This window comes from Rhinolophus hipposideros (assembly GCF_964194185.1).
Source record: "Rhinolophus hipposideros genome assembly, chromosome: 3".
Classification (NCBI taxonomy): Eukaryota; Metazoa; Chordata; class Mammalia; order Chiroptera; family Rhinolophidae; genus Rhinolophus; species Rhinolophus hipposideros.
The window spans coordinates 48141679-48158160 of NC_138049.1; the positions used below are offsets into that span (position 1 = coordinate 48141679).

At 40.6% G+C, this 16482-nt stretch overlaps 1 protein-coding gene across 2 annotated transcripts in view; it reads right to left on the bottom strand.

The window, feature by feature from the left end:
- Positions 1–16135, bottom strand: part of SOBP (sine oculis binding protein homolog) — a 161832-nt gene extending 145697 nt beyond the window's left edge. Inside the window, exons 1-2 of one of the 2 annotated variants that reach the window (XM_081033263.1) lie at positions 15481–16135; positions 2287–2425 (exon numbers count right to left, since the gene is read on the bottom strand). In XM_081033263.1, coding sequence (XP_080889389.1) covers positions 2287–2425; positions 15481–15576 — 235 coding nt within the window. In that variant the 5' untranslated portion in view covers positions 15577–16135. The remainder of the gene's footprint in view (positions 1–2286; positions 2426–15480) is intronic. The other variant, XM_081033262.1, reaches the window with a different exon arrangement.
- Positions 16136–16482: the final 347 nt, after the last annotated feature.

The following is a 16482-nucleotide window of genomic DNA, read 5'->3' on the forward strand; positions in this document are numbered from 1 at the left end:
AAGTAGCAGAAAACACCTAACTGGAACAGCAAAAAGAAAAAAGAATCCAAAACAATGAGGATAGTTTAAGAGACCTCTGGGACAACACGAAGCATAACAACATTTACATCATAGGGGTACCAGAAGGAGAAGAGAGAAAGCCAGGGATTGAGAACCCATTTGAAGAAATAATGACTGAAAACTGTCCTAACCTTGTGAAGGAAATAAACAAGTCCAGGAAGCCGAGAGAGTCCCAAACAAGATGAACCCTAACAGGCCCACACCAAGACACATCATAATTAAAATACCAGAGGTTAAAGACAAAGACGGAATCCTAAAAGCAACAAGAGAAAGGCAACTAGTAACTTATAAGTGAGGTCTCATAAGATTGTCAGCTGATTTCTCAACAGAAACTTTGCAGGCCAAAAGGTATTGGCACAAAATATTCAACGTGATGAAAAGCAAGCACCTACAATCAAGATTACTCTACCCAGCAAAGCTATCACTTAGAATCGAAGAACAATAAAAAGCTTCCCAGACAAGATAAAGCTAAAAGAGTTCATCACTACCAAACCAGTATCGTTAGAGGAATTTCTTTAAGATGTGGAGGGGGGGTAAGATCAAAATTATAATTAATAAAATGGCAATACCTACATATCTGTCAATAATTACTTTCAATGTAAATGGATTAAGTGCTCCACTCAAAAGACATAGGAGGGCTGAATGGATAAGAAAACAAAACCCTACATAAACTGCCTACGAGAGACTCACTTCAGATTGAAATACACACACAGACTGAAAGTAAAGGGATGGGAAAAGATATTTCATGAAAATGGAAATGAAAAAATAAAAAAAGCTGGGGTAGCAATACTTATACAAGAAAAACTAGACTTTAAAACAAAGGCAATAAGAAGGGACAAAGAAGGACCCAGCAATCCCACTTTAGGATATTTATCTGAAGAAACCCAAAATGCTACTTCGAGGGGACATGTGTATGTATATGTTCACTGCAGGATTGTTTACAATGGCCAAGGTGTGGAAGCAGCCTGGGTGTCTGTCAATGGAAGAATGCATAAAGAAGTAGTACACATATACAATGAAATATTGCTCAGCCAGGGAAGGGAATGGGTTCTTGCCATCTGTGGCGGCATGGATGGACCTGGAGGGAATTGTGCTGAGTGGAGTGTCAGACAGAGAAAGACAAATGCAATGGGATTATGCTTATATGTGGAATTTAAAGAACAAAATAAACAAACAAAACATAAACAAACTCAGAGAGAACATTTTGATGGCTGCCAGATGGGAGGGGGTTGAGGATGAGTGAAAAAGGAGAAGGGAGTAAGAAGTACAAACTGATACTAGTTACAAAATAGTCATGGGGATGTAAAGTACCCCATAGGGAATATGGTCAATACATGGTAATAACTGTGTATGGTGCCAGGTGGGTGCTAGACTAGTCAGTAGGATCACTTCTTAATTTATATAAATGTCTAACCACTATGCTGTACACATGAAATTAATATAAAATAATATTGAATGTCAACTGTAATTGAAAAGTTTAAAAGTAGGAGAAAAGGTGAAGTGGAATAAGAGGATGAGAGATTCAAATCTCCAGGTATAAAACAAATAAGTCACGAGGATGTAATGTTTAGCATAGGGAATATAGTCAATAATACTGTGATAGCATGGTACAGAGTCCCATGGTTGCTGGACTTATGGTGATCACTACTTTAGGCATATAAATGTTGCATAACTATGCTATACTCCTGAAACTAATATAATGTTGAATGTTAGCTATATTTTAATAAAAATATTTTTTTTAAAAAAGGAAGAAAGAAAGAGGGCTTTCCTTTAGAATTCCCACCAAAAAGGGGGGAGGGAGAATTACCAAAGTAACCATCATTCTCTCTTGCACTCTGAAAATCTAAATCTAACATTTCACGTAACAGAAAGTACCAGTCCCCAACAGCTGACATATCAAAGCGCTCAGGAAACGAGAGAATAAGTTAGTAAACATTATCCCTTTCTATAAATTTGTGGGCAGGACTATAGCACTGGCGGTCCCTAGCCTTTGTCTATGTAGGTAGTTCTCCCATTGATGGAAGGAGATTAAGTGTGTCTATTTTTGTTTTATGTTGTGTTCTTATATTCTGTGGAATTCTGCTTATAGGAAAGCACTACTGGGAATGTACATGTAAATCAACCATTGGCATAATCAACAAAACGAGTCCCAAAGCCACTCAATTCTGCCAGGTTGAGATAGTTAATCCTTCTTGGTATGAACAAAAGGATGTTAAATGTCTTTACCTTTGAGAACAGAAATGTGCTGCCGGCTCTCTCCATCTGTAGGGTAGCTTCTGAATTCAATATCTTCACCATCTTTCAATTCAACCTTATCATAGCCATACCAGCCAAGGAGTTCATTCATGGTGTTTTCTGCAAAGTTCTGAAAGAGAACCATAGGCTACTTATTTATATAATCGATAACTATTTTTAAAAAATGCATAAATCGAATTCTGTTTGCATTACCCGTTTCCTGACAGCCCAGCCAACCTCCCCTAGAGTCCTGTTCGTTTTTCAAATCACGTTCAAAAATTGTAAAGCATGTAAATCTCAGGATGATGCATCCAATTATGACAGGCCTTCAGACTTTTACAATTTAAAGATAATAAGAAAAAAGGTATTTTTCAGTTTCGCTTATGAACAGAAAGTCAATTTTAGCATATTCTCCTGCAAAGTCTATCCCACACTAATATGAAAATATTGAAAAGTAATGCACAAAAACAGCTAAGAAAAGATTTTGAAAATGAAAACAATTGACCTTTTTTGTGGCTCAGATTAATTTAAATTAGAACTGCTTTCTGATTCAGATGTTTCTTAACATGACTCTTATCTCAGATAAAGCAAAATCTCAGCAAGGAAATTATTTAATTGTCAACTACTATCACACAGAAAGCTGAATAGCCTACAAGAGTCTCCCTTTTTTACTTTCCTTTTTGGAAGAGTATTCTTTAAAAATCAATGAATAATTTGCTTTACAAATTTCATTAGTGAAAGGTTCTTTCTCCATGAAATCGAAGGTCACTGTGATTGTCTTCTGATATGTAACATAAAAGTATCAAATAACTTTAAGGTTACTAGCCAGCCCCGATTTTGGATAAGGTATGAAAACACTTTATGAACTATAAATCAATAGATAAATGTAAGGTGTTGTTGTTATTATAGGAATCAAAGTGTGAAAATAATGGGTGTAGTTGGACAGATTTAAAGCCTCAATATCGGGTGACTATTTTTTATGAACTTATCAACTGCTAGAAATGGAGGCAAGATGTGAGACTATGTTTGTTAATGATCTTAATGTATGTGTGTGCCTTGCCTTAAAGCATTTCTCTCTGAGAAACAGAGAGAAGAGTGGTGGTTACCAAGGATTAGAGGGGTGGGGAAATGGAGAGATATTGGTCAAAGGGTACAAACTTCCAGTTACAAGATTAACCAGTATGAGGACCTAATGTACAGCATGGTGATTATAGCTAATAATACTGTATCACATACTTGAATGTTGCTAAGAAAGTAGATCTTACATGTTTTCACCACACACAAGAAAATGGTAACTATATGATGGGGTAGAGATAGTAGAGCTAACGCTACGGTGGCAATAAATTTTCAATCTATAAATGTATCAAATCAACACATTGTACACCTTAAACTTACACAGTGTTATATGTCAATTATGTCTCAATAAAGCTGGAAAAAAATTTTAAGTAAAAAGAAGGGACCCACACTACAGAGTAAGAGCTTAAAAAAGGTTTGTTGAATTGATTTTTAAAAGCATCTCTATCTGGCAAAGCAGCCTGAGCCTCTTGGACTGAACTAGAAAAACTCTATATTCTAACCTTCTCTGTGGCTCAATGAATCTTTTCTCATTCTCCCTAGAAGCTGTCATTTCTGAATTACACTGAAATGTATAATTTATATACATGAAACAAAGCACTAAGGTTAAACCAGAGTGCTCACAGCCTTAACGTGTGAATTCCATGTTCTCTTAAATTTCACTTTAGATTTCAGCAGGGGTTGCATTTAAAAAAAAAAAAAGGATATTATACTATTGACTCCACAAAAACAAACCTGGCATTTCAAACCACCAAAAGATGCTAGATTTTTTTTGCTTTAGTCCCCACTTCAGCTTAGAGTTCCAACTGGGTCTATCTGTGAGGTTATAGTGCACAAGCAATTTAAAAAAAGAAAAATCTAGCCAGATTGATTCAATGTTACCATCCACAAGGCCAACAGTCAGCCATTTCAAGCTTTAGTGAGGCATTTATTCTCTCTGATAGCTGGTCATGTCCACATTAAATAGACATTCTTTTCATGAATGCACAAAGATGATATGATTGATATGTATAATAAACTCAACTCCTAGAATACCACTGAGGAGGACTCAGGTAAATGCTGCTCTACTCAATCAAAAGAGATCCCTTTAATGAGGCATCAGTCTCCCATAACACCCAATTTCTTTCATTGAGCTGAGTTCCTGCACTGGAGAATGACAGTCCCTAAGCACACAAATCAAGGTCCTCCATCAGTGGTCTGGCAGCAGAATTCTCCAAGGGTAAGGATAACACTGAGCATCAAAAAACCAATTCCAACAGTGTTAAAAGCCAAGTTCAAGCCATCCTATCGGTTTGTGCGCTGCTTGCCCCAGTCTCTTACAGAACTGTGCCAACAAGACAGAAAATCTTCTGCACAGTAACTTCTGGCCACCATATCCAATTTTCTAGACCATTTTGTGTCTGGGCGCCTCTCTCTCCAGTTCTGTCTAACCTCTGAAGTGACAAAGGCTACAGCTGCATAATTCATGGAGCAACCTCGCAGCCAAGGATATAGATTTGTTTGTTTTAGTCCGGCTGCAAATCCATTCAGCCCTTCAGAACCAATCCCAGGGACGGAATCCGGAAGTTTCACACAATTGGATAAAAACTGAAAACTGGATTATTAACACCAAATTCATATTATTTGGGCATCTTAACTGCATCACTTAGTTTATGGTTTGTGCTGAAAACTCAGATGCTTCATGGAACAATTGATCTGAACTTGCTCTAGTCCATGATTTTGGAGTCACTATAAATGTCAGTGAAAATAAACTCTAAAACATTCCCTTTCTTGTCATTGAAAATAAAATAAACTCCTTAATGTTTTGATATGTGACAGAAAAAGTAGAAAACAAATGGTTTTTAAAGCCTCAAACCATAAATCTCAAACCTTTCATGGGAGGGGGAACAAGATGAAAGAAAGAAAAAGCAAACAACAGTTTCGTATAGTGTTAAGTACAAGAAACAGACTATTATATTACCTCTGACTTACACACTACTGGATTCAGAAATCAAAGACCCCATGGAATAATTTAAATTTTTTAATTTCTAGGTAGAATTTGATGCTAGATATCACATGGAGTTGTTATGCTGCTAAACCGGAGGAAATGAAATATATTTTTACAGTTATTATCCAAGAAAGATGACATATTCTAGGAAAAATGAATTTAATATTTATGACCCATTAGGGCTTTAAATCTTTCTGGTAGAGAATTCCACCAGATATTTTTTTCAACATTTTTTGGGGATTGTCATCCTTTAAAAACAAGTTTTCTATTAAAAGAATTATTGGGCAGCCGGATAGCTCACTTGGTTAGAGTAGGAACTCTGAGCACCAGCGTTGCTGGTTCGATTCCCACATGGTGAGCTGCACCCTCCACAACTAGAGTGAAGACAACGAGCTGCCACTGAGCTCCTGGGCGACCGGATGGCTCAGCTGGTTAAGAGCGCATGCGCTCAACAACAAGGTTGCCAATTCGACTCCCGCAAGGGATGGTGGGCTGTGCCCCCGCAACTAGATTGAAAACGGCAACTGGACTTGATGCTGAGCTGCGCCCTCCACAACTAAGATTGAAAGAACAACTTGACTTGGAGCTGATGGGTCCTGGGAAAAAACACTGTTCCCCCAGTAAAGTCCTGGAAATACACACTTTTCCCCAATAAAGTCCTGTTAAAAATAAATAAAATTAAAATAAATAAATAAAAATAAAAAATAAAAATACAAGAATTATTCCTTTCCTATATAAGTTTCTTCTGTAAGTTATGTTTTGTTTTTTGGTGTGTTTTTTTAAGGTGAAAACAATAAAGGTGGTAAGAGCTAAAATGCAGAGAGATTCTAAGGTAAGGATGATTGATAATAAGACAAGCTACTGTACTAAGAGAGGTTGTAAAAGTTGCTTCTCCCCGGAATTTGTCCTGAAAATTTAGGACGGGAAACTGAAGTAGTCTTTTAAAGTCCCTCCAAGCTGTAAGATTCTGTGAAACCGAAGAACTTCTACTTATATGAGAAATAAAATATCTTTTGCAAAGAAATATCATAATTATAGTGATCACACATCATAAATTTTACTAAACAGCCACTATTTCAAATATTTCATCATTACTCCCATAAACTATAAAAACGTGCCAGAAATTTTAATATTCTGGCATCCGAATCACATTTTGTAGGCTGCCTTGCGCCCTTGGAAGTGGCACAAAAATCCTCTCTCATACCATTTGGTCCAATTTGGGTTTGGAAAATAGGTCACTATAATTATAATGATAATGTCTAACACTCTTATAGCACTTTACAGTGTTTCCACATCCTTTAACTCTCTTGTTCCTTTCAATAATCCTATGAATTAGGTATTTGATTTCCACAATAAACTTTTGGTGAACCTATGTAACATCCTCGTTTTACAACAGAAATTAGAGCATCCAGAAGGTAAATTACAGGCATTCGAGATCACCCAGTAAAGTCAGAACGAAAATACAAACCTTCTGATTCTTATACCAGGCCACTTTGTATTATAAATTCTGTAAGGTCCAATGTTTCAGCAATTCCAAAGAAGTTAATTCCTTGGAGCAATCAAAAAGTGGCAAGAAAATCATACCATAAGATGTCAATATTACCAATATCACATATAAAGAACTTTCCAACAAGGGCATATCTACCTATGTCAAACCTTTGCTTGCTTTTTAATTTGATCATTGGGTCCTACTCTCCTTAATTATTTGTATTGTTGAAATGGGGGTGCTCAAAATTTACAATTAAAATTGAATCTTCTAATTTGACAATTTTTTGACATCACATCTGACTCTAATTGCTTTGCACTTCTAATACTTTGCCACCACACCTCTTCCTCACCCTTTCCAATTGCTCTCTCTCACCTCTAGGACTCTTAAGGAAAGAAGACAATTCTTAACATTTAGTTTGAAAGCCTTATCTCTTCTTAGAATTAAAAAAAAAAAAAGGAAAAAGTCACAGAAAGATGGTGGAAAGGCAGGAAATTTTTACTATTTCCCCACTCCTCTGAGTTCTTTCTATTTTGGCAAAATTTAATTTTATTAGAACTTAATTCCCAGAACATTCATTAGACACTGTCCTTATTCAACTGCAAGTACTGTACAAATGTCAAAGTTCAAATCTAAAGGATTTTTAATTGGACAGTTTACCTGGTAAATAACAGAGTTGGCATCAAGGCACTTTGAAAACAGCAATTATTATCGATTCTCAAAATATTTCTGAAACACAAGTACTTCAGGTCTTCCAAAAGGACTACTGATTTTATTTTGAAAACAACAACAGATTTTAAAATACAGATAGATATCACTGATTTCTTTCATCCCAGGCCTTGCATAATTGAATGTCAATGTTTTTTCAACTTTGTATCCTACCCAAGAGAGCAGAAAGTTTTCAAAGAGCTCCCAATCATTCATTGAAATGAGGGAAAAGCCATGTCCTCCTTCTCCCCACAAACGTAATTCCCATTTTCACTCCAAATCCCAGTTCTAGCAAAATATGTCATCTACTCCAAATACACTGTAAGTTATTTGAGGGCAGAAATCTTTTCTTTCATTTTATGCCTCACCTAGCACAATGCCTAGCACTTAGAGTGTGCTCAAAAAATGTGCTAACCCATTTGAATACATTCACAAATATTTTTTTAAAGTATAAATACAGAGAAATAATCAAAGTTCAGGAAAACGATTGTAAAAAATAAACACGTGCACATTAAAAAATTCTAACATCCAGTGTTAATGAGTACTCTCATAATATTGGGAATTTAAATTGATACAACTTTTAGAAAAGGTAATTTGACTCTATGTTTTAAAAGCCTTAACAATGTACATACCCCTTGACTCAGCACTATTATTTCTAGCATCATAGAAACTATTCGAAGGAAGTAAGTGCAAAAATATGCACGTTCAGGAACGTTGATCTCACTGTTGTTTTCTTAGAAACAAGCTATATGCCAAACAATAAAATTGGTTAAAGAAATTACAGCTTAATTATGGAATGACTAACATGGAATACTATTTTGCCATTAAAATATAAGCTGTAAATAAGTTTAGTGCCATAAAAGCTATTAACAATATATTAAGTTTTAAAAGAAAGGTTAGTACACTATAAGACCTCTTTTGTTTTTTTATTTTTTTAAATACTTTATTTTTATAGAATTAGATCCCACATCATTTTTTTTCTCTTAAAACCATACATAGAAAAGGGCATGAAAAGATGTACATCAAAATGTTGACAGTAATGTGTCTGGGTGGGGAAATTATAGGCTTTGTTTTTCTTTTTGCTGATTTGAATTACTTATTCTACTATTTCTGTCATGTCCATACATTATTTTCATAAAAAAATACAGTTTTAAACAAAAATTAACAGAGTCTTCTCACAGAGAACTATGTCACCCATATTCACAGTCATAATGACAATAAAGAGGACCTGTCAGTCACATTACTTCAAAACATTCTGACACCCATTATCCAAGAATGGGGAGCATATGAGAAACACTTTCAAAGGAAAAGGAAACCACCGATCCTGAACAATTTACAAAGGCAGGGGGGAAAAATGCTATTACCTCTGCTAGTTAAGATTATGAATAATAGAATGATGGCTATCTATGGAAAATATTTTATCTCCCTTTTCACCTCCATGTGCTCTAAGTTCTCAGGTAGATTTCTATTAAGCATCACTGGACTCATTCATTAATTGAGATATTAAAAAGGAGGTGAGGGAAGGAACTGCAAAGAGGCAGTTTCTTTTGTAGAAGAAAGTAGGCCCTGAACTTGATTAGAAGGCAGTTTCTAGCTCTATCCCTAGGTCTGGCCTAGTGCTGTGTCTAAATTATCTCTGTTAACACTGACCCAGTGAATGGGTTTTATTTTATGGTTCTGCCAAGAAGGTTAAAGGTAAAATTTAAATAGTGCAAAAGAAATATTGGAAGGACCCTTTACAGATAACAAAGCATTTCCACATTCAAGATCCCACTGGATCAAATGGTATCCTGAGGAGCAGACACTCGCCACAGGTGACCCATGAGAGGGTCCGCCTCATGCATGAAATAATAAGAGCGGTCATATTCACATGCCTGGTGCAGACTTTACCCATTGAGCCCTGCTGTTTTTACCTGAACTACAGCTTTTTAACTTGAAATCCTTTGAAGATGGTCACTGTGCTCCATTTGGGTCATTTTACAGCACTGTGCTCAGCTACAACAGAATGATTATAATGCAATTCTAAGGGCAGAGGACACATTATAACACTAAAATCCAACCCCGGCCTGAAGCAGGTCTGAGGAGAAGGTCTTATTCTCCTTTTGATATACTCTGAATGAGATGGCTGTATAATTGGCATACGAAACCAAAACTGCGTGCTTCTACGTATAAAATCTACGTTGTTTTATTGTCTTGTTTTCACACAGAGCAGACATTTATGTTCCCACATTTTAATCTGTAGCCAGGACATCAAATATCCTAAAAAGGTCAAACAAATGCTGTGAAATTGTGGATACCAGCCCTCAAGCTAGCACTGTGGCGGGCATGGCAGGTGTGCAGCTGTGTGCAGCTGTAACCTATCACAGCTGCAGAACTGCCCTAAAAATCGCCAAGACTTGTTACATTGTTTTCCTGTCTGTGCCAAACCCACTGGCTTTAAAGCAGGACAGAGTTCCAGAGCCCTTTGGTTATACAGAGGTATCAACACTCATCAGTCTGCAGATCCTAAAACATACATTCAGCAAATCTCTCACCCCATGCTTTCCTGTCTGTATATGTGTTTCAAAAAAACAAAGTATTTTTTTTCTCATTCTATCCTGTAATATCCCTTCTCTTTTAGGAAAATACTCTATAATCTTATTAGCTTGAGAATGCAAGGGTGGCTGATTTCCCATCCCATAAGAGGAAGTTTCCGACTTCAGAGATTTTTAAATAACCCACCCTCTACTACTTCTAATATTTTTTTTTAAGAAGAAGTATAAAGATTCTTAATAAAAAAGGACACTTAGAAGGTACAAAAAGTCTGGTCACCCTCACAAGACATTATATTTCCCTGGAACCCTACTTTTTCAGACAGTCACTTGCACTCACTGATATTTATGCTTTTTGAGGCCCTGGTTTTGACTTTGCTTTAAAAACTTTGTTGCCTCTTGGTTTCTATGAGTCTGTCTTTCACACAAGGAGAGTAGGGCTTGGCTTCTCAGAGCAGTGCTTGGCAAGCACAGAGGCAGGAAACGCAGAAGGGAATGAGTCTGTCAGACTCATTTTCTTCTAGTTCAAATGTTTATTTCAGATTCGGGAGGAAGTGGAGTGGTTCCTTTCCATTTCCTCGTCGCTGGAACCTGCAAGTTGTATACAGCTTAGAGAATCTCACTCTACCACACATCATACTCACAGGTTCACAGATGGAGAAAAAGAGACTCTTTTCAGAAAACCTCCAGTTTGAACAAAGCAGAATTCATAGCTCTCAGTGCCCTTCCAGGACCATCTCTTCGGGATTTAGCCTGGAGTCTTGAGCAGGACTACTGAAAGCAATGCAGAGAACAAGGCTGGGCAGCTCAGAAACATCCTATACAAGCTCCCAACGGGCAAGGGCCATGTCTCAACTGACATTTGTCCCCAGCCCTGCCACGTGGCACACCTGAAGCCACTGCTCAGCTGGAGAGCGCTGACATAATTTGTGAATGCCACAGTGTGATCTGGTCCTAAGCCCACTTTCTAGGTTCATGAGACTCACCGTGTCTGACACCAAGATGGAGTTTCAGCCCCAAAACTTAAAATATGTCTGTTTTAGTAATGAGCTGATTTCAACCTTAAACATGCTGGCTTTTCTAATCCATACGCTGATCTCTTTTTTAAGCCAGCTATTTATCTCACTGCACTCACCAGCTTAGCCCTGCAACTTGTTTTATTGTCTATGCAATTGACACAGGTCATTTTTAACGCCAAATGGAGACTATCAGAAACCAAACTAGAAAATCTTGTGGTGTGTTTACTACTAAACTTTAACAGATGTGCCTGAATCTAACTGTAGGCATCAAGACTGAAGTATAATTTTAGGCACAGATTACTTACTGAGAATATTTATAGACAGAAAACTTCTTCAGCAAAGGAGACCCTAAGACATTTAACACAGATTATCTTGTAGGTTAGCATTGATTTAAAAAAAAGCGAAACATTGTAAATGCATTGATTACGGTTTGTTTAGGAAAGTTTCCAGGGCAGAATGCTTGATCTAATCACGTTGGTTTTGTCAGAGTTTCAGAAGATAAAAATCCGACTAATTCTCTCTACTCATAGTTTAGATTTTTCTAGTTGCATTACTGTTTGGTAACCACTAATTACATTCACTAAGACCCATGTGCACAAAATACATATCCTTAATTACAATCCTTATATTTACACTTACGCATCTACTTACATTTACACATCCAATATTAGGAACTAGTTTTTATATTGTATCTACCATGTTTTGGGTGAACTACCGAAACAAATTAACCCTTCTATATGTCGGAATTCCCTCCTAACATCCATTTATTGTGATACATGTAAGATAACAGTATATATTACATTAGATACAATCACAATATTCACTTTAGAAACAAAAAGCAGTCAAAATAGAAATTGCATTAAAAAAATTCATTCTGTTGGCCACTAATTAAGGCACACTGATTGTAAGTATAGTAAAGTAATGAGTCTTTTTAATCAAGGAAAGAAACCCAGAATGAAGGGAGGAAGAAGAAAGGGAAAGATAAAGAAACATTGTAAAGGTCACAGTGAGACAAATATTTCTACTTGAAGATATTTTCACTGAAGTACAAATACCAGAGCCAGCTATGCCAAGTCATGTACTTTGCACACACAAAATTATATTGTATCAGATTTAAATTTGTTTCAACTGCCATGTACATTAAAACCAGTGATAACGAAAATGTAACTCAATATCTGATCTAGTGAAACAGCAACCAACATTAGCTCCCAGCCACATGAAGACAATCTCCAATGCCATTACTGGTGTCAGCTAAAACCTCAGCCAGTTTGTCTTCTCCAGCCATTTTAAAATAAATATGTGACTATCTCAATTAGGAAATCTTGAAGGAAGTCTCCATGAGGAGGCAATTTTGTTGCTCATTCTCAGTGCCTTGCATTTGCTGCACTTAAAATAGACACTTGTACCAATGTCCTTTCTATTACCCGAAGGGAAAAAAAAAATCACATACACACCAGTCCTTTTTCTTTCAGCTCACAGAGAAGCAACTTGATCCAACCAGTGTTGAAACCTGAGTAGGTCACTGTACACCATGATAAAATTCCCTAATCCCTGAGCCAAATCTCCTAAGGGGGCCTCCTTCCAATCCTCCACTTCCCAGGCTGACTTTTCCATTCGCTCTCTCCTCTTTCCCCCTTTCATTTCCCCTACCTTCAAGCCTTGATATGTGATCCGCGGTAGGGGCTCAGGTTTCCGTTTTTACAGCTTAGGCCGTGCTAGCTGTATACATTCCTTTCTTTTTGCCGGGCAGTGATTACTTACCAGGGCTTAGTTTACACTGGTCCAGATGAAAGCCGTTCAGATGAAGGCAAACACAGCCAGGCAGCTCCAGCGGCACCGATATGAAGCTGCACAAGGCCACATTGTGTTCTCGGTGACATTTTGTTGCACATATTTTTATACAGGACAACCAACTTGTTATGTTACTCTACACTTTAGACGGAGGGGTAATAATACCATAAGGTTTGGGAAGGGATTTTATCAATGTGGTTATTAACATTAAAAGCAGAAAATTTTTAATGAGCTCAAAATAACTCTTCCACTTTTTGTCTTTGAGAAATCACTTTAAAAATGAAGACTTCTAGTGCTATTATATTAAAGGAATGCCCACTAAACAATTCCACTAGAAATGGGATTTCATGATTCACTGGCATGATGTGAATTGACATGACTGAAGATTTCGGCCAGGGGTGTCCTATACATTGTTGCAAATTAGAGAGAAAATCCTGATGTTACAGGACATTGATTTATTTGTGGGCTAAAACTTCTTATTTAATGCTACTATGTACTGAATCGCTGAGGACTAAAACTTCAAATAGTAGGTGGTGATTTAGAAGAAAAATAACATTTTCAAAGAGGAAATTCTGTGCATGAAGGTTAATTCCATACTTAGTCCTGCAGCATTGGCTAAAAATTGTGTAATTTTTCCCTTCGCACAATGTTGTTTTTGTTTCTTCCTCACCAGTTCAGACAAACATCTGTTATACTGTAGAAGGACAACTATCTCCCAAACCACGGAGTGCGCCCGCAGCCAAAGTCAACAACGCGAGCCCCAAGCATCGAGCACAGTCAGCCTTTATATCCAGCCGGGATAACATTTCACATGTTTTGATTAAAATTAGCTAATTTGTAATTCTAGAACCTATGAAACTTAAAAGCTGCCATCCATATAGATCACATTAGGTAGTGTTTTAAAGGGCCAGTGCACACTGATTTCCCAATGGCTTCACCTCTCTTCTCTTCCTCCACCCACAATTTAAAATGAAATGGAAAAGTAATCTGGAATTGCAGGACAGAGGGAAGGGCAAGTGAGGAAGAATGGTTATTGCAGACTGTTCCTAACCCCACCCCCTTTGGAAAACAACAACTCTTACTGGTCTCTTAAAAAAAAAAAAAACTGTCTGTCATTGGAATCAATGAGGGTTTCCATCCCAAGGAATAGCACTGATTTCCAAGACAAATATTCCTTAACTCTGTTAGGACTGATGCTGCACCTCATGCTTTGACGCATTAACTTCCTCACCCAGAAATAAAAACCCTAATTCCAAAATTTAGATCGTATGGAAATTCCCTGGAGGTACACTTATAGGATGTATTATCCACATTTTCCTTTCTAAGCATGGGCTTCATACAAGGCACTGAATGTACTTGTTCTAATCAAGAAAACATCAAAACGCAATAAATTTGACTGAGTTGCATGCCATTTTCATCCAGTTTGTCTTTTTAAATACAAACGTAACCAGCCTAACCAAGTCATTTGGCAGTGTCAAGGATTTCATGCATTAGATGCAGAATGAAAACTAAAGTCCTTCCAAATCTGCTACTTGTTTGTAACTCAGAAAGAAAAATACAGAAATAAATAAATTATATATATATATACACACACACACACACACACACACACACACATTAATCAAGAGAGACTCGTGAAATCAACACTGAATAAAACCCTCGCTGGGCAAAAAGCTGCAACTTCATGGAAAATGGGGTTGGGGGAACCAGGGAGGTCAGGAGCTGAGCGGTGCTCTTGTGCATTCGCTCCAAATGAACAGCTGGAGCGTCAGGCTGCTGCGCTCGCCACCTCTGGAGCACCGCTGGCCTGGCGGGGGCCTTGCCGACAGGACTCCGGGCTGGCCTTTCCAAACAATGGGCAGGCTCTCCGAGAAGGCCGCCCCTCAGACCGCTATCTTTCAGAGGGGCTTGCCCGGGTCTGCTTAACTGGGAAGTGAATCATGCAGAGAGCGGGAGGCGGCGGTAGCCGAATGAGAGCAGCGGGCAGGCGCGGGCCAGGCGAGCTGGCGGTCAAAACGGTACCCAAACCAGCGCCACTCGGGCCGCGACTCTCCCCGGCGCTGACAACCTCTTTACACCGTCACAGCTGGTTACTTGGAGGGGAGCGGAATCGAGGAGTCGGGAGAGAGGCAGGGGAGAGGGGTGGAATCCAGCGCTCCCGGGGTGCTCGGCCCGGGAGCTCCTAACTTTGGAGGGATCGAGGAGGGATGGTTCCCGAAGAAACGGGGGGTGGGGGGGGAACTACACCACGGGCTAGTAACGCCTCTTCACCAGGTCCACCCGCCACTTGAGCTCCGGCCCCCTCCCCCTGAAACGCGCCTGTGCCAACCTGGGGTTTATAAGGTTAAATAGTGTGTGGTTTCCCGGCCGCCCCCCACCCCACCCCCATCAAATCGGAGGTAGGCAAATTCCGGGGATGCAGCCCGCGAGTTGGCCTCCGTTTTGCACCTGGAGGAGGAGCTGAGGCGTTCAGGGCATCCTACAGAGACTGACAAGCGCTCCCCGGGACCCCCCAAATCCGTGCAACGGCCCAAAGGGAGCGGGCGGAGGAAAGAGCTCTATCTCTCCAGCCCCGAAATCCAAAAATACCTTCATTTCCTCATTGATCTCCCTTTTCACCGGGTGAGCGGGTTTCCTGCTCCTTTTATTTTCCGGAGGTCTCCCTTCTTTCTCCATTTCTGCCATGTTTTTGTGTCTGGTTTCTGTGGAGATGAAATGGCTGCTGCCGCCGCCGGCGGTGGTGGTGGTGGTGGTGGAGGTGGTGGAGGTGGTGGAGGTGGTGCTGATGGTGGCAATGCTGGCGGAGGTAGCGGTGCTGGCGGGGCTGGGGCTGGGGCTGGGGCTGGGGGGGGGGGGCAGGCGGGCGCCGGAGAAGCGGGGTCTCTCCTAGCGGCGGAGGACGTCAGTGGCTGTCAGAGGGGAAGGTAGCTCGTGGAGTCTCGGGGATGCCGCCGCCGCCGCTCCTGCTCCGGCTGCCGCCGCCGCCGCCGCCGCCAACGCCGCCGCTGCCGCCGCTGCCCCTGCCGCCGCCGCTGCTTCTGCCGCTCCCGCCGCCGCCGCCGCCGCCGGGCTGCATCCTCGGGGCCCCGTGGAGTCGTCAGCCATCTTCTGTCGCTCTGTCCGTCTGCATGGGCGAGGGGAACGAGGGCCCGGCGCGGAGAGAGCTGCTCGGGGCGTGCGTGCGTGGATGTGTGTGTGCGCCCGGGAGAGCGCGCCAGCCCCGGCGCCCAGCGCCTCCCGCGAGCAGAGCCGGGGGCGGGCCGGGGGCCGGCGCGGGGAGGGGGGCCAGGGGGAGCCGGGGCCGGGAGGGGGCGGGCGGGAGGGGGGACGGTGGGGGGCCTAGGACGGCCCCCAGCTCCGGAGCGGGCGTGGCTTCCACCGTCACTGTGTACGCCGATGCTGCGCGGCTCCGGGGGCTGCTCGCGGCCGCCTGCTCATCCGCGGCCCGCGCCGGCGGGACGCGGCGCCCCTCGCGGCCGCCACCTCCGCGCGACGCCCCCCGGGCCTGCTCCGACCCCAGGCGTTCTCCTAAGCTCCGCGCTGGGGGTCGGGCGACGGGTCCCAGAAGCTGCTGAGGAAAAAATGAATGGG